The 18,022-nt window shown below is 50.3% G+C and overlaps 1 protein-coding gene across 1 annotated transcript in view; it reads right to left on the bottom strand.

Moving 5' to 3' along the window:
* The window catches only part of CSMD2 (CUB and Sushi multiple domains 2), a 590,090-nt gene that overhangs the window by 308,130 nt on the left and 263,938 nt on the right, over nt 1-18,022 (bottom strand). The window contains exon 6 of the mRNA XM_064589508.1: nt 4,413-4,525. Coding sequence (XP_064445578.1) covers nt 4,413-4,525 — 113 coding nt within the window. The remainder of the gene's footprint in view (nt 1-4,412; nt 4,526-18,022) is intronic.

Raw genomic sequence — 18,022 nt, 5'->3', positions numbered from 1 at the left:
GGCTGGGAGCATGTGTGTTGGGCTGTGGGCCATGTCTCAGCTGCAGACTGCCCAGCTCTGGCCTGGTAGCGCTCCGGAGGCTCTCTACTCTTCGCAAATGAGTAAGCAAGGCTGTGTTCCATAAACCTTTATTTATGGATGCAGCGACTTGATTTTTCATACAGTTTTCATGTGTCATGAAACCTTCTTATTTTCTTCTTCAATCTTTAAAAATGTAAAAGCCATTCTCAGCTTGAGAACCATATGGAAGCAGTCAGATGGCGCGGTCAGGCCTGTGGGCTGTGGCTGGCCCAGCTCCGCCCTGGATATGCAGGTCTCTGGGGCTCCTCAGACTTAGCCCTTTCAGGTTTTCTTGCCTTCCCTCTACCCGGAATGCTCCTCACGAGCTGCGTGGCATCCTTCTGAGGCCCACATTGATGCCGCTGCCACTTTTTTTTTTTCTTCTTCTTCTTTTTTTTTTTTTTGGCTTCTTTAAGTGCTTCCAGCCAAACTAATTGCTCCTTTATCTCTAATCCTAGAACCCTTTCCCGGGCCTCCATTATAGCTTTTATCTGGCTGCACACAACTTATAGATTTATGCCTGTTCCTCTCTTTAACCTGTTCTCCTTGACAGCAGAGCCTGGCCTAGCCGCGTCCCCCTTTCTGCGCTGTCATGTGGCCATGTCACACCAAAATGCTTGCAATTCAACACTCTCGCCCACGGTCCGACAGCCGGCCAGACACACAGTCACACTAGAACTCTGGTCCCCTGATTCCCTGAGGTAGTATTTAAAATCCTGTCTGGCCAGGAATACCCCTAAATTCTCATTGGACTGAGACGGGAATGGAATATGCCATGTTGTAGGTTATTCATTTATTTATTCAATGTATGATTTGGTTTCTGGGGAAAAAAATTTGTCCATAAATCCATTTAGGGGTTTATAATGATTAACCCCGAAGTGCCATAAATCACTTGAGACTAATGCCATCAAGCTGAGGGTGGCAGAAACTGACCCCATGCTGATGTGTCCCCAGCTCCAGTCCCCACACTTCTCTGGCCTGCTCTGTGGACTGCTAGCGCAGGGGCCCACTGGTAAGGCTCCTAGCCTCGCAGGGTATACAGCGAGCCACAGCAGGGTCTCTGTTCCCATTTCTGGCTCCTTTTGGGTTGGCAGATGGGAGGCACAGTAGACAGGAGGGGGAGAGAAGAGAGAGATCTGGTTACTGATTCTGGGCTCCTCCTTCTGCTCTGGTTACTGATTCCCAGGCCCCCTCCCCAAGCACTGTGGGTTGGCGGGGGCCAGGCTCCTCAGTTCTGCCAGGTGGTGCTTCTTCTACCCCCTCTGGCCCTTTCCCCCCAACTGTGGCGAAGGCCTCCCTGCTGCATGGTCCCTGAGGGCCTCATCATCCTTGTAGGGTCCTTTAATCTCATCCTATTCTCTGTAAAAGGTCCCATCACTAAACCTTCTTCAGTGAAAGCCGGGCAGGATGCCTTCTGTCTCCTGCTAGCCCCTTGACTAAAAGCTGTCTCTGCCACGCTTTGGGCCTGTGTTTGCAAGCTGCAAAACTGAGATTATTTTAGTCATTCCCAAGTTTCCTTTCCTTCCGAGCAGTGGTTCTCAATGGGGGGTGATTTTGTACGCAGGGGTCATTTGGCCACATGTGGAAATTTTTTGGTTATCGTGACTGTGTGTGTTGAGGGGAAACACTACTGGCCTCTAGCATCTAGTGGATGGAGGCCAGGAACGCTGCTAATCACCCCAAAATGCACTGGACAGTCCCCTACAACAAAGAACTCCCCACACCACAATGTCAACAGTGCTGAGGCTGAGGAACCTTGCTTGAGTCGCCAACTGATTATTGCATACGCTTGCACTATGTGCCCCAGTCTGGAAAACACTAGAAAAAGAAGTTCCCAGGGTAGAATCATTTATGAACACAATATATATACCACCATATATAAGCATGCCGGCTGCAGATGAATACCACTGGGGTGCAAATCCTGCCTCCAACACTCCATCAATGAGACCTTAAGCCAGTTACGCACTCTCTCTGAAACCCTGGCTTCTCACCTGTAGGCTAATGGGAGGACCTCCTTCCCACAGCCGCTGCTAGGACTGGATGAGTAATAAATGCCAAGTGCTTGAAGCCTAGAAAGCCCTCTGGAAACACTGGCCCACGTGAACTTGCAGACCCTGTTCAGGGCTGTATTCAGGGAGACAGAAGAGAGTAAGATAGGGTCTGCTTCTGAGAAGTTCATCACTAAAGCAGATTTTCAGACTGGGGGTTGTTCCCTGCTGTAGACTTGTGAAATTCATTTAGAGGTTGCAGTTAACATTAAAAATTGGAAATTTTCAGGGTGCATCATGATTTGTAAGGGAAAATGCCACTTGGTGACATTTTCTTTATAGTTCTATAGATAGATGTGTGTACTGGGTTGTGCCGGAAAATGTACTTTTTTATGGTGGGATGAGATTAACAAAGTTTAAAAGCTACCAGTTAAATAGGAAAGGTAGGACACTCGAGGCACCAGAGAAGGCCCTCTGGTTTTGCAGAAAACTCACACGAGCCTGTGAATGAATTCAAGCTTCACCACCTACAGCCTGTGTAATCTGTGTGTGTTGGGCTTGTTACAAAACCTCTCTGAGCCTTGGCTTCTTCACTGCAATGTGGGAATTAAAAATACATTTTCCACTGCACTGGGGCGGGGGGGCGGCGGGGCAGTGGGGGACAGAGCCTCATCCAGGGGTACAGAGCCTCCTGCACAGCAGGTGTGCTCCTGATCTTCTAGAGGCTCCCGTGGCTCAGTGCTTGTCGCCCATTGTCTGGCATCAAACTGTAACCCACGACCATGCCAGACAGGCCTCCAGGCACCCGAAATAGTAGAGATCCTGGTACCTATTTAATCAGATGAAATGATAATATTCATCTCTGCTTTTCTATTTTGGAAAATACAACAAAAAGATCCAGACAGGTGCTTCGCTCCCACAAAAGCCCATCGCCCGCAGTGGCAAAATGTTTCCAGGAAAGCTCTCAGAGTGAGGCTTTGTGAAGCTTGTCAGACCAGGTTGGCTTTTGGGTTTATTTTTTAAATATTTCAAAGGTGTCCTGCCACCCAACGCTAAGGAAATGAGGCTGTTTAGGAAAGGTCCAGATTTTAAAGGTAATGCCTCTGCTTCTAGTGCCACTGTTATCCTAGTTTCTGGCTGGAAAGCCTGGCCCCAGGGGCCTCGTGGCGGGGGCCCCTGCCCCTGCCACCTCCAGGCGAGTGATGGGCTGCTACTGTCCGGAGCCAGAGACTCTGAGCTGGGGTTGGGAGGGACAAGCTGCCCCGCTCTCCACCGTGAGAATCCGCGCGCCCCCCTCCCCGCCCAACCCCAGCACACCCTCACTGGGAGGCACTTGCTTTTTATCAGCCTTACACGGTCCCATTCTCTGCACACCACTGGTTTTCCTCACTCACTCACTTACAACCTGAGCCCACCCCACCTTTTATTCCCCAGAGCCTTCTGGGGCCTTCTGCTTAACAGGTGTGCAATACAAGTTTGCTGTCGAATCAATCAGAACCAATATCGGCTTGTAATTGGTAGCAGTTAAGGGCTTAATGAGCAAGTTCTAAAGCCCACCCTTGGTGTTTATAAATTTTGTGTACTTAGAGCAAACTCAAGGTTGAAAGGAATGTCCTCATCTGCTCCCACACATCCACCGGACTTTGGATCTCCTCCAGGGCTGAGGAGCTCCCCACCTTGGGGTGAGCCAATTCTTTAGGATTGGAGCAGAAATCTGCGATTCCCCCTGCCATTCCTGGTCTGGGCTCTGGCTGCCAGGCGGCAATTCACAGATTGGAGCACCTGAGCTGGAGCACTCCTAGAGCTCCCAGCCTGCGTGTGTAATGCATTCGTGCGCTACATAACACGAAAGAGAGTTGAAATACGGCTCCTCTTCCACTTTACATGGCGGGAGGGGAAACACTGGTGGTTAGAGAGGTTGGGCTCTGGATTCAAAAGGCAAGAGGAATTCAGATGGCCTTGGGAAACTGGCTTAATTTCTCTGGGCCTCAGCTTCCTTGTCCATATAATGGGGATGGTGATAGCACCGACTTCACAGGCGAATGATGAGAGTTAAATGAGACGATGCTTATCAATTGCCCAACACAGTGCCTGGCTCTTCAAAGGCACTCAGTATTACGATCAGCCTGACCTGAGGAGGGGCCTGGAAAGGGGCAGCTCGGGCTACACGACCCCGTCGCTGCCTTGGGCAATAGGCCACTGTGGCAGGTGCAGAGATGCAGATGTGGACACCCTAGGCCTGCAAATAAGAACAGGACGATAGAGGTGCGCCCACCCTGAAGTCACCCCGGACCCAGTCTGGGGACAGGATGAGCTCCCAGGAGTCACTACGGCCCCCGGAGGAAGCATGGCGGCCCCGCCTACCTTGGTATTGGGCACTGAAGCCGCGCTGCCGGTGGTTGCCGTCCGAGGTAAAGTGCAGCCGCAGCCAGTTCTTGCTGCTGATGACAGGGGCTGGGAGGCTGGCTCCGGTGAACCTGCAGGCACACAACGTGGGCAGGGTTAGGGGTGAGACAGGCAGGCATCCAGGCGTGTCCCCACTTCCCAAGTGAGCTGGGGCCTTAGCCCAGGCCTGGAGCGGGAAGGAGGGGCAGTGCCACCCCGGCTGCCCTCCAGCAACCTGGGGCCTGAGAAGCTTCAGGGGGCTCTTCAGGGGCCCTTCCCACCACTGAGCTACCTTGAAATGCTGTGGAGAGGGTACGTCCCTCAGGCCAGGAGCAGAGGCCCATCCCCCCCCCCCCCAGCCAGGAGTGTTGACAAGTGTCACTCCCTTGTGCCACGGACCGCAGTTGCAGGAGAGAGGCCCAGCCCTCCCAGAAGAACCCACCCACCCCCACCTAAGATCCTGATCCCCCAGCAAAAGTCCAGCCCACGACCCCCGGGCCGAGGATCGGTTACCCCTAGTGAGCTCCCAAGGAGTCCGTGGAAAGGGCCTAGGCAGGCACTCCAGGCAGTGTGGCCCTTCAGGGGTCTGAGAGCCCATTCTGGGGTCACTCACTAGGCCCCAGGTCTCCTCTGGCTCCTCCTTTATTGCTGCTGCCTCCATAAGAGGCATCCCCTTCCCTGCTGGGTCCCTCCTCCCTTAGATTAGCCTCTTGTCTGTCCCCTGTCACTGTTCACTGCCCTAGCCTCTTGGCCAATTGCCATCCTGAGCCACCTTCCAGGTCAACCAGATCCTTCCTCCTGGAGCACAGGAATCTTCAGCGGCTCCCCAGTAGCTACACAAGACCCACCGCCTTTCAAACTTCCCACCCTGTCCCCTGCCGGAACAAGCCTCTGCTTAGCGCTGCCACACTCAAGCTAAACCGTGATGCCCCCCCCACCCCCTGTGTGTTCCCTGCACCCCAGGAACCCCCTCCATCTTACCTTCCCTCCTCTACCCCACAGCCTCCCAGCTGGCCCATTGCACCGGTGTTTTCTCTCTCTTCCTCCCCGCACAAGAATCCGGTACAAAGCTTCCTGATGCCTCCCCTCTGACAGCATCACATCTCCCTCTTGTCTGCCCCCACCCCCGCGGGGACACGCCACAGGCATCTCCTAAGCACACATGCTTTGTCCTTTCCTAGGTCTTTGCCTTTTCTGCCTGGAACGGAGCCACCTGTAGCCCTCTCTCCCGCACCCCCTGTGTCGCCTGAGATGACTTCGGGAAGCCCTCAATCATCACGTCCCAGGAAAGCCTACCTCCCCTGCTTGGCTTCGAAGCCATATGGATTTGGGTTCAGATCCAGCTTCAGCACTTAGCAGCAGTGTGACCTAGGACTAGTTACTGAACCTTTCTGAGGGTGAGAATACGAATAGCAGCCTGAAGACCTGTGGGCAAAGAACTAGCCCAGTACCAGACACATAGGAGCTCAAGAAATCTCATTTTCCTTTTCCCTCCTCCGTCATGCCACAGCACTGCATTCGGATTATGATTCCCTATATAGGTGTGTGTCTCCCTTTGATACCTCCTCAAAGAGGGTGCTGTAGCCTGGTGGTGAAGCTAGGGCTCTAGAGGGATCAGCTGTGTTATCTTCACAAAAATTACTTCAGCTCTCTGTGACTTTATCTCTAAAATGGGGACAATGACAACCATTCCCTCAAAGAGTTGCAAGGATTAAATGAGGCAATACATAACAAAGACCTTAGCATGGTCCCTGGCAAATAGAGAGCTTTTGGTAAATGGTGGCTGCTCTTTTCTTCTTGTCCACTTGCATTCTTCATCTCTGTACCAAGCACCTAGCACAATGGCTGGTACAAAGCAGGGACATGAGGATTCCAATACAAAATAGGTGGTGCACTAGTATGAGAATAATTCCAGGAGTTCCATGAATGGACTCTTTATAAAGGGAAACCAACTCGGATGGGGCAGTATCCATACAGCCTGTTACCACTCGAGGGCCTGGAGAGGAAACTGTATCCCTGAAAAAGAAGGCTGTATGGAAAGGGCCACCATGTTGGACCCAGATCTTCAGGCAGTTTGTGCAAGTCCCACCAGGAGGGATCAAGGAATGGATACCTGGAACTCACTTTCCTCCCTCCCCTCCTCCAATCTCCTACTGATGCTTCTGTTGATCTATCCCAATTGAAAGCCAGAAGCAAAGGAGCATACTGATGTAGGCTCACCCAAAGCTAAGTCTTCCTAGACATGGAACTGAGTGGAGAAGGTTGGGGATAGGATTTGGAGGGGCAAATGGAAGAGATCCGACATGGTGGGTCCCTATAAATATGTATTAAACAAAGGAACTAACCAAGTGGCTTCATACCCTGCAAAACTGAATTTTTACTATAATGAAAATGCTGACACACACCAAACTCCAATAATACAACCCATATTGCCATGGTAAGAGCTATTATAGAAACCAATTACCGTATTTTACCAGATCCCATTTAAAATAGTTTATTACCGGCTGAGTCATTTAAGTTTTCCAAGGAGCCACAAACAGTATTGTGGGTTTTTTTTCCCCAGGCCAAATTCAATTCTATCTCAATGACAAAGTTTGGAGACTATTTACATAAGGGAAGTAGAAATAGGGAGAATTTACCTGAATAGTTCAGAACCAAAGGCTGTTTATTGCAAAACAGAATGTGGGGAGGGTGCCCGGGTCCCAGGAGCAGGATGAGAGTAATGTTGGAGATGGTAAGTGGAAGTCAGTGAGGCTTCTCCAGCCCCAGTATCTACTTTAACTCCAGCTGTCCAGCCTGGAGAAGCCCCAAGGGGCATCTGTCTTCCATCTCTCCCAAACCTTTACCCATCCCTAGGGCTCCTGCTAACTGTTCGTTCCTAAGGCTTAAACTCCCAGGGCCCTGTGGTGCCTACACACCTTTACTCTGTTCTGCTCCTGCCTCCTTGCACGTAAATGTGCATTGGAAAGTTTTCTTGGCAACTATCTCAAGAATTGGGGGCTTCTGTGTTGGAGTCATCACATTAGACTCTGCCATTGAGATGGTGCTGTGCCTCACTGAAAACTCTCCCAACAAACCAGTGACACACACAATGACATGGATGACTCTCAGAAGTTGATTATACTGATAAAAGAGGGCATACGGTATGGTTCCATTTATATGAAACTCTGGAAAAGACTAATCTATAGCGAGAGAGCGTAGATTAGCCATTGCCAGAGCTGGGGGTGAGAGATACTGGTGGGTGGCCCATGGGAGGGAGTACAAGGGACCCTCCTAGGGTGATGGAAATGTTCTACATTCTAAAGGAGATGGTGGTTATGTGGCATGTACACGTTGGTCAAAACTTTAAAAACTATACATTTAAAATGGGTCACTTTATTTTTTGCAAATTATGCCTGAATAGAGTTAATTAAAAACAAACCTTCAGTGGCTCCTATCCTTAGAGTAAAAGACCTTACTCTGGCCTCAGGCTTTAAAAAAAGTCAGTGTGTCCTCACCTCTCCTACCTCCTCCTCTCTTCATCTCTATTCTTTCTGCTCTAGCCACACGGGTCTCCTTGCTGTTCAAAACTGGCCAGACCTCCTCTGGCCTCAGGGTCTTTGCACTTGACATTCCCTCTGCCTGCTAGCTGGCTCTTCTCCCAGACATCCATGTGGCTCACCTCCTCACTTCCTCTAAGCCTTTGATCAAATGTCACCTTCTCGGTGAAGTCTTTCTGGTCTGATGCCTGCCTGCCTTCCTTCCCTGAGCACATGTGCACACATGCTCATGCACACACACACACACACACAATCTCCAACCATACAGAAGACCGTACTTGTACTGGAACACACACTGCTTTTTTGTGTTTCTCTGCCTTTGCACTTGCTGCTCTTTCTGCCCTTTCCCATTGTACCACCTGGCTGCACAGAGAGGTTAAGAAACTTGTTCAAGGTCACACAGCTATTAAATGGGCAGAGGTGGGAGTCACACTTAAAGCACCCCACTCAGAGCCTATGTACTCAGCCACTGCATCGTACTGCCACATACACACAAGCATGAAGGAAGGCAGTGGAGCAGTTCAGGCTGAATTCCATTTCTGTTCTTTTTCCTCCCCTCCCATCTCCTCCCCCCCCCCCCCAGGATCCTCTTTAATTTTGCTCCCTCTTAGAATCATAATTAAAGGAGAGAAACACAAAGAGAGATTCTCCCCTTCAACCCTTTCTGTCCACATTAACTTCACTCTGGGGCGCCTGGGGAACTCCAAGTTCGCCCAGGAAATTGCTATTGCAGTACAGCATAAAATGTATTTAAGCAATTACACTCAATTTTTTTTTTCTTTTTGGTAAATTGACTTCCGTTAAATGGGGCTTCATTAATGGAATCTGGCTTGGGGAGAATAAAAAACAACCACCACCACAACAAAAACACCACAACGGCTCCCTTTAATGTACGTAGTTGATTATGGGGAAAGTGGCTTTGAATTCCCCTACAGAAAGCTCTTAGTTCTTGTCTTGGTAATAAGAGAGCTCAGAGCAGACTTCATGGAAAGCATTTCTTCTTAAGAAGCTTCTCCTACAGTCAGGATGTTGGGAGCGCTGAGATGATAACTGAGTCTGCAAAGAATCACTGCCTAGCTGTACGCAGAGGGGGAGGAGTATTAGGAGCTCCTGGTTTCAGTTTCAGTACTGCCGAAAACTGACATGCTCAGGAGAACATTCACTCATTCATTTACTCACTAAGCACATATTGGATACGAGGCACAGCGCTTGCCAGTGGGTGCCACTCCCACCGGTTCCCTGGATATGGGGAGTCCTTGCAAAGCCTGAAATCTACCAGATTCAGCTGCAATGTCCCCTTCTCTGTACAACCTCCATCCCCCAGTCAGTGGCATCTGGCTTCTGTGCTCCCAGAGCATGTCCTGTGGGCTTAATCTCTCAGCTAAGCTCTGTGAACAGCCTGGATCTGATACAGGGTTGGAGAAGTTCTGCATCCCAGGGGCCAGCAGAAACTATCCTTCCAACCCCAAAGCTGGCTGGGGAGAATATAAAATATAGGAGGTGCGTGCCACTTTATCCCCACTCCCACACCCTCTTCCCTCCCCACCTGCCATCTGCTCTCCTCTTTGGGGGATGGAGAGGGCACCATGATGCAACCAGGGAAAAACCCTTCTGGAAATGGCTTGGTGGTGGTAGGCAAAGGGCACCAAGGCTCTTGTTGAAGACCCAACTCCTCTGTCCCCAACCAAGCTACCTCTCATCTCTGAAGAGAGCCTTTATTGACTCAGCCCTGATACCCATTCTCATCACCAATGATTTCTGTATCAGTTTTCCTTTAGCCAAATGCCTAGGATTCTTGCTATGTTGAGATAAAAGCTTTCCCCAGGACAAACCCATAATGTTATCTATTTTCCTGGAACTGGGCAAAGGCCCAGGAGGAATGCAGTTCTCTTTTGGATATGGACTGCTGGAGTCCCTAAGTCTTAAGACTTATCTTTGGAAAGGCATCCCAAGATCTGGTTCTCAGCAGTGCCTACCCATCCCAATTGTTCAGGCAGCTCTGAGCAGCTGAGCCACGGTATGAAGATCCAAATCCCAACTACCTACCTGGAGGATTTGGGGCTTGTTTGAACAAACTCAAGCCTCTGCCAATCGTTCTTGCTCCTCAGTGTTCTTTCTCCCCATAATCCACACCATCCTCCTTGTCACCCAACCCAGGCATCATCCTTAACTCCTCCATTCCTGCCCTCCATGGCCAATGGCAGCCAAGTCTTCTCTGCTTCCTGACCTCATCATCCTCACCTGGACTACTGAGATAGCCCTCTGCCCTGCCCTCTGCCCTCACTCCATCTCTGTACTCTGTGGGGAGATTTGCCCAAGTTCCTGCCTTGCTGGAAACCCAGCAGCAAAGGCCCACAGGCACCAGTATCATAAAGTCTAGACTTTTTCATGCCTTCCCCCTCCAGTGACACCCACTTTGAGCCCCAGCTTCTTTCATGTCTCCATGCCTCTGCATATTCTACTTCCTCTACCTGGAATGTCCTTTCCTGTTGCCCCACCTGACTTCCTGGGGGAAATATCACTGCTCCCATAAATCTAACCAAAATGTCTCCTTTTCTCCACCTCTCTCTTTCCCTGAACCCATGGGAAAAGCATTTGCCTTCACTGTGACCCCTCTGAACCATGCTCATGCCCCTGCCACAGTACTGGACACACCAAATTGTAACCATGTCCCCAGCTAGAAGCCAAGCTCTGCAAGAGCAGGGACAGGATTTTCTTTGTCTCGCCATGTCCAGCAACACAGCACAGTGCCTGGCACGTGGAACAAGTCAATTCCTTAGAACAGGGGATGGCAAACTATAGCCGGCTGTCTGTTTCTGTAAATAAAGTTTTACTGGATCACAACCGTGATCATTCATTTACATATTGTCTGCTTTCAAGCTACGATGGCAGAGTTAAGTAGTTGGGACAGAAACTATCACCTGCAAAACCCTAAATATTTACCTCGCCCTTTAAAGAAACAGTTTCCTGACACCTACCCTAAGCCTTGCAGACGACATAGCTTGTTGGTAAAAAGTAATTTCCAAGTAAGGAATAATAAAAGAACACATACACAGCTAAAACATTTCATGATGGTGTACAAAGACTTCCATGTACATTTATGTATCAATCCATTTAATGCAGGACCAAGGTCTTTCCTTTGACTACGGTTTCATTCTCTACACTGTCTCATATAAACTCCACCCATAATGCATCGTTCGCCATACCAATTCTGCTACAGCTCGTTCAGTCAACAAATATCTATCACGCACCTGCCATGTGCCAGGCACTGTGTGGGGCATTGGGGATGCAGCAGTGAGCAAGACAGACCTGGTCACTGCCCTGATGGAAGTGAGCAATTGTCTCAGTCACTCACACCTAATATTTAGGAAGCAATTCTTTTTAGAGATTCTCCTTCATGGAGTCTTCCCAAAGCATTTAATTTAGTTTCCATAGATGCAACTCTATTTCCTTTCACACTCATATTTCATCGGTTTATGTGATGTTTAATTTAAATCACATAATTACAATAACAAGTATGACTGGCACCAAGAGAGTTGGCAACAAACCCATCTGATTCTCAGAAAGTGCAAGACTCAGCTGGTGGGACCATGGAGTGCACAGGTGTTGAGGGTGGGGGTGGGAGATGGCCCGCAGGCAGCTGGTGCTTAGAGTGCCACCGGGCAATGGTCAGGAAGATTTAGCAAGACCATGGGAGTGCCAGCTACCCCAGGGAACTGTTCTGGTGGAGAGGCCTAAGAGCACTTTCATTATGCATGCTTTGTGAATGAATGAATCAATGAATGAATGAATGGCAGTCTCTTGCTTTCGACCATGGGCATCTTTTCTAATCACATCCCCTTTGCTACTAGGAGAGTGGAAATCAGTTAATATTAAAATCTTAATTGACAAGGACTTCAGAGGACTTCCAGACCTAAGGGCCAGCTATGTATGGATCTCATCTACAGCCTTCTTGACAGATGGTCAGTCCAGATCTATTCTGAATGTTTCCAAAGATCGAGAAGTCAGCTCCTTGCCAAATTCTCCCTGTCCACTTTGATTCACTCCCACCCTTTTTCTATCTACTTCCTGCTCATCCTTTAGGTGGCATCTTACAGCCAGTGGCTCCAGAGGGTCTGGCTGGCTTCTCCTGTGTACCTCGTGACTCCTTGCACTTCCTCTACCCCGGTGCTTGTCTCACTAAGCATCATCCAGGGGTCTGCCTCATCCTCCAAACTGTGTGCTGCTGAAGACAGGAGCTGTTTCTTTCTTCTTCAGTTCTTTCCTCAATACATTGCATGGAAACCTAACACATGGAAAGACCTCAATAATATTGCTTACTAGAAGAAGGAACGCTTGAATGAGTGAATGAACGAATGAGATCCTGCTAGTGAAAGCAGAGGGCATATACGGGGAAAACCAGGCGAGCAGGTGAGCCTGGAGACAGTGGGGAGAGCCTCCAAGGCCATGCTGGGTTTCATCTCGGTTTCCTATGAAGAGGGGCCACCCCACCCCCTTGGTCCCTCAGCCCTCACAGTGCTCCCCATTCACTTGGCAGCTGCTGGAACCTTTCTGGGAGACTCTTCTCACCCTGACTATCTCTAATGCACTAACAGTGAGATCTGGTAATTAATGTGGGTAAATGTTCCTTGTTCCCCAGAAGCAACTCAATAAACTCAACGAATTACCAGGACTCTTCCCTGCTCAGCTAATTGTTAGCTCCAGGGAACCTACACAAGCTACATCAGGTAAACGCTTTTCCTCCAGACACACTGTTCCCTGGAGGGTTGAGCCGGCCAGAGAGAGGGACAGGTCTCCTGGCAGTGTGTCTGCCCCTGGGATGCGGGTGTCATCACCAGTGGGAGTCCTGGGGCTCGCGCGTTGGGGGTGGCACCTTGAGAAGGTCTGGAAGTGGCTTGGGGTGTCCGTTCCTTGCATCCCCTGCTCGGCAGCTCACCCAGAAGGGCTGCTGGCTGGGGCGTCTCCTGCCTCTGCGCAGAGGCCGTGCTCACTGGCGCTGGGTCTGCGGACGGGAGTGGCGCCGGGGGCCGAGCTCGGGGCGAGGGGGCTGGTGGCGGGTCCTCAACTGCCTTCCAGGGGCCGCCCGCCTGCCTGCCTCGTTTTCCGTCTCCACGTCTAGAGCGGGACGTTCCACTCCCTTCCGAGAGCTACAAGCCTCTCGGTGAAGAGCAAGCGCCCCGCCGGCCCCACGTGACCCTCAGGCCGCAGCTGATTGGCTCAGGGTGGCCATGTGACCCAAGCGGGGCCAGTCAGCCCCTGCGACCGTGCAGGGGCTTCGACCAAAGGAGGGCCCCGCAGGCCCCGCTCGCAGACTGGAAGGGGATTCGGGGAAAGGGTGGCGCAGCATCGCGGCGTCCGCCACTGTCGCCGCCACCCCACCCCCGCCCCATCACTTTTACACGACGTGCCGCGCCTCGTCCGTTGTCCTCCTCCACGTCCTGGGGCCTCCTGCCTGGACAGAATCTAAGCGCAGTCTCTGCCCTGCCCCGCTGCTGAATCCTTAGCTAGCCATTCCCTGCCCCCTGCCCGAGTCTCCCTTGCTCCAGGTTAGACCGGAGAGCTCGCCTGGAGACCTGATGGTCCCATGGCCTAAGATGTTAAAGCCTGCCCCATCGGGCCTGGCCTAGGAACTGCGTGCCTTAGGAGCGTGGTGACCAAGGCACACTCACACTCTACCTGGACCTTTACGCTTTCCTGGCTCAGGTCTCTGCCTAGGTGGAGATGCCAGCCTGTCTGGGTCATCACCTGTCTTATTCCCCTACACAGAGACGATAGGTTTAAGGAGGTCAAAGGTTAAGGGCCGGGCCTCTGGAATCAACACGGTCCTGTATTTGAGTCTGGGCTCCACTGTTTACTAGTTGTGTAAGTATGGGGATGTGCCTGAACTTCTCTGAGTCTGTTTCCTCATCTGTGCAATGGGAGACCTGTGAACAGCTGTGCTTGTGTATATAAGGTGTCCAGGATTGTGTTTGACACAGAGCAGGTGCCTCACAAATGTGTACTATTTTCCTCCCTTGCTTAGTTAGGTCTGAGAGCAGAAGGGATGGAATCTTATCAGTGCCTTGAACCCTACCTTCCAGAGCATACAGGGATTAAGTAGACCCAGAGTAGCCTGGCTTGGTTTCCCTGGAGAAGTAAGGATGCCTGAATTCAGTCTGGTGACAGGACAGTGCGGGGGGAAAAGGACAGGGTACTCTCTGGCGCCCAGGGTAGCCAATCCACGTGGCAGCCACCTTCCCTTCTCCCTCGGCGGCCCCAGCCTGGCCTCCACCAGCTCCTGCTCTCTCAGCCTTGTCCATCTTCCACCTGTCACTCGCAGACATGAGTCAGAGAAGGGGCCTGTCCCCCTCCCAGAGAGGGTGGGAATGTATGCCTTGCAGAGGCCCTTGGGGATTATATTTGGATAAACTTCTCATCCTGAGGAAATGTTTGCAGATGGCTTACCGAGGAGCCTCCCACACCAGCCTCTACCTGCCACTCAACTGCCATTCTGAGCTTCAGCATCATCGATGTCCCTTCCCACCCCACCCCACCCAGAAGGAAGCAGGTAGCCAGCCCTGCCTGAGAGCCTGGCAGCTCTGAAGGCCTGGCTGAGGGCATGAACCTCCAGTTGGCTGGAGAATGGGTGGGCTATAACATCTCGGGGATGTGCAGGCCAGTGAGCAAGGTGCCCTCGTCAGACAGCTGGATTTGGATCCTGCCTCCACAGCCACTAGCTGTGTGACCCTGGGAGACTGCTTCACCTCTCGGAGTCTCTCTTTCCCAGTATGTGTCTCACAGTGCGTTGTGACAATTCAGGGTGATATGGTGATGCTTGTAAACTCCTGCTAAAGCTTCAAGACACAGCAGCCACATATTCTTGGTCACGGCATGTCTCCAAGCAGCAAGGGAGACTCGTGGGCAAAGGGCTAACACTTACTGAATAGGAAGCAGTTTGGGGTGGAGATTCGGAACATGGGCCCTGGAAGGTTCCTGCCTGGGTTCGAGTCTCAGCTCTAAACTTACCAGCTGTCTAACTGTGGGCAAATAACTGCTTGCTTTGGGTCTCAGTTTGCCCTTCTATTTACTAAAGATGACAATATCACCCACCTCATAGAGCTGACAGGAGGTCTAAGTGAGATAATGGGTATAAAAGCTCTCGGTACAGTGCTTGGCACATAGCAAGTGCTCAAAGACCATTTGCTACTATTATTGAGGGCACACAATGTGCCAGTGTTGTATGTCTACTTTCTGAATGACCAGCCAGAGGTCTAGCCATTTGTACGGTGGTGCAAAAGGAAGTAGAGGGAAGAGGAAGGAGTTAGGAAGGAGAGAATGGACAAATGGAGGAGAGCAGAGTTCCTGTCTTCTCATATTGCTCACCTCTATCACATCTGGGCTAATACTTTTGGTTTCAAGTGGCAGAAATCCAGATCAAATCAGCCTGGAATCAAGAAGAAATGACTGGCTGCTATAGTCAAGCCATAGCTGGCCCCGGGAATGAATAGACCCAGGGATGCAAATGCCAAAAGGCCCCTCTCTCTGTGCCCTGTCTCTGTTGTGCTCTATCTGCTGGCTTCATTCTTTCCATGACAAATGGCGATGCTCAAGGCTGGACCTATGGCCACCCTTAGCAGCTCCGGTTCATCCGCACACCTTCACTTCCAGAAACAAGACAAAAATCCCTTCCCTTAGTTCTAATTAGAAAAAGCTCAGTGGAAGCCTCTGATTAGTCCAGCTGGGGGGTGTGCCCACTCCTGGGGCCAAGGGCAAAGGCCCCTGCTAGAACTGTTGGGAGGACAGTTCTCCAAAAGAAGGGTTGTGCTCAAAGGGAAGGAGGGTCGGTGCTAGGCAGACAAAATGAAAGATGTTCATGGTGGTTGAAAGAGGCAGGGGGCTGGACAAAAAGATCAGGGACCACTCTTCCTACTCTGTGGCATAATGGAGTGGCTTTGTCAAAGCCTGCAAGGGGTATATCCATCCATAGTTCACTGTGGGTGTTCTCTCCCCAAAGTTGGTCTAGTTCTAGATCTCATCCTCTCCTCCTTTACTGTATCCTGCCAGAGGTAAGTAGGCATGCCTGGCCCCCACCATGCTGATCCCATGCTTGGGCTTGATCATCTGTTCCATTTCCTGTCCACTTGTCCACTAGACCACTGGACTAGGTGTGGCTACTTCATTTCAACCAGCCTGTGTTCTCAGTAATAGACCTAGGTTCTGTTTGTACCTGTACATGCTGGTGTGGTTCTATGGGCTATCCAGGTCAGTCTACCCACTAGACTCAAGGCATTCTATGACCTGGGGTAAACTGAGCAGATCCATCTGGCATGAGAGATCCATCAACCCAAATGAGAAAAGTCTCCCCTGAATCCCTTAAGTGTTGAGATTTAGATACCTTATTCTCCTTCCACCTGCCCTCCTCCTGCAATACTTGGCCTTATTCCCTGCTGGCTTCCTCCTCAACTTGTTCCTACCCAACAGAGTTCCTAGACTCCCAGTAGAGGCCAAACACATGGACGTAAGAGTCAAACCAACTTGAGTCTGAGGCCTGGCTCTGCTATGTAGTCCTGGAAAAATTAATCTCTCTCTTTAGGCTTTTCTGGAGATGATATACTTAAAACATTATCATCATTCGTATTAAAATATTATGGTTACATGGGATTAATAGTTCTTGGCATGAGGTTAGTGCCAAAGAGCCTAGGCCTAGTGCTTATGACCCTGCCTTTCCCACCAGTCTGGCTTCCAGGAAATTTCAGATGCCTCTCTCTACCACCACCTCCTTTCCTAAGACATATCCATCCTTCAAACACTGCTTACAAGTGGCCATCAAAGAATCAGCCACACTGCTCCACAACTCACAGCTATTTATTGAGATGTGTGTGCATGTGCGCGCGTACATGAGTGGCGAATGAGTAAGTGAATGAACTGAAAGAATCCAAGAGTGAATTAATTGGTAAGCAAATGAGTGAATTAGTGACTTAATGAGTCAGCAAGTGAGTGAAGAAGAGTGTGTAAAATTGAGTAGATCATGCTCCTTGCTCCCACAACTAATCCAATAAGCGGTGGCATAAATTTTTCATCTTTATTAACATAAGCAGGGGTTAAGAATAGCACAGGAAACATTACAGACCACCAGCTGGATGAAAAAGACACTGTATTGCTTCTCTATTGCTTTCGTGGCCTGAAAGAACACAGCTGTCTTACAGTTTGGGGGGGGAGGGGAAGGGCAGGAGTTCAAAATGGGCGTCACCTGGCCAAGATCAAGGTGTCTGCAGGGTTGCACTCTCTGGAGCTCTAGGGGACGATCTGTTTGCTGGCCTTGCCCAACTTTTAGTGGCCACCCCGTTTCTTGGCTTGTGGTCTCTTTCTCCATCTTCAAAGCCAGCCGTGCCGCATCTTCAGATCTCTGAATCTGACCCTCAGCATCTGTCACCACATCTCCATCTCACACTTTGACACTCCTGTCTTCCTCTTATAGGGACCCAGATGATTACATCAGGTCCACCCATGTAACCTAGGGTAATCCTCCCATCTCAAATCCTTAACATAATCACATCTGCAAAGTTCTTTTTTCATGGAAGATAACACAGTTATGGGCTTCCATGTTTCAGATGTGGACATCCCTGTGGAGCCATTTTCTGCCTACCACAGATACTCCACTCAGAGGGCACATGCAGGGAATCTGCCTGTGATTCCCAACCCACAGGAAGAGGGGCAGGAGGGGGATGGAGGAAGCATCAAAGCATTTATCAGATGCCCGAGCCAGGTACTTTGCTCTTCTTCTTGGGGCTTTGAGCACTGGGATTTTTATCATTATTATTATTATTTTAATTTAAATTCAATTAATTAACATATAATGTATTATTGGTTTCAGAGGTAGAGGTCAGTGATTCATCAGTCTTATATAATACCCTTGAGCACTGGGATTTTTGAAAGCTCCTCAGGTGGTTCCAGCATGCCCTGCAATTCGGGGAACACTGTGACAGAAGACACGCCAAGAGCACATGTTGCTACAATTGAGGGTCAAATCTGCCCAGGGATTTCTGGAGGAGATGGATCAAGAGCAGGGTA

Source organism: Mirounga angustirostris, unplaced genomic scaffold (assembly GCF_029215605.1).
Source record: "Mirounga angustirostris isolate CCGP_5_RB_7025 unplaced genomic scaffold, mMirAng1.0.hap1 SCAF_4, whole genome shotgun sequence".
Classification (NCBI taxonomy): Eukaryota; Metazoa; Chordata; class Mammalia; order Carnivora; family Phocidae; genus Mirounga; species Mirounga angustirostris.
The sequence above is the reverse complement of the archived record's forward strand: the minus strand, read 5'-3'. Positions and strand labels throughout refer to the sequence as shown.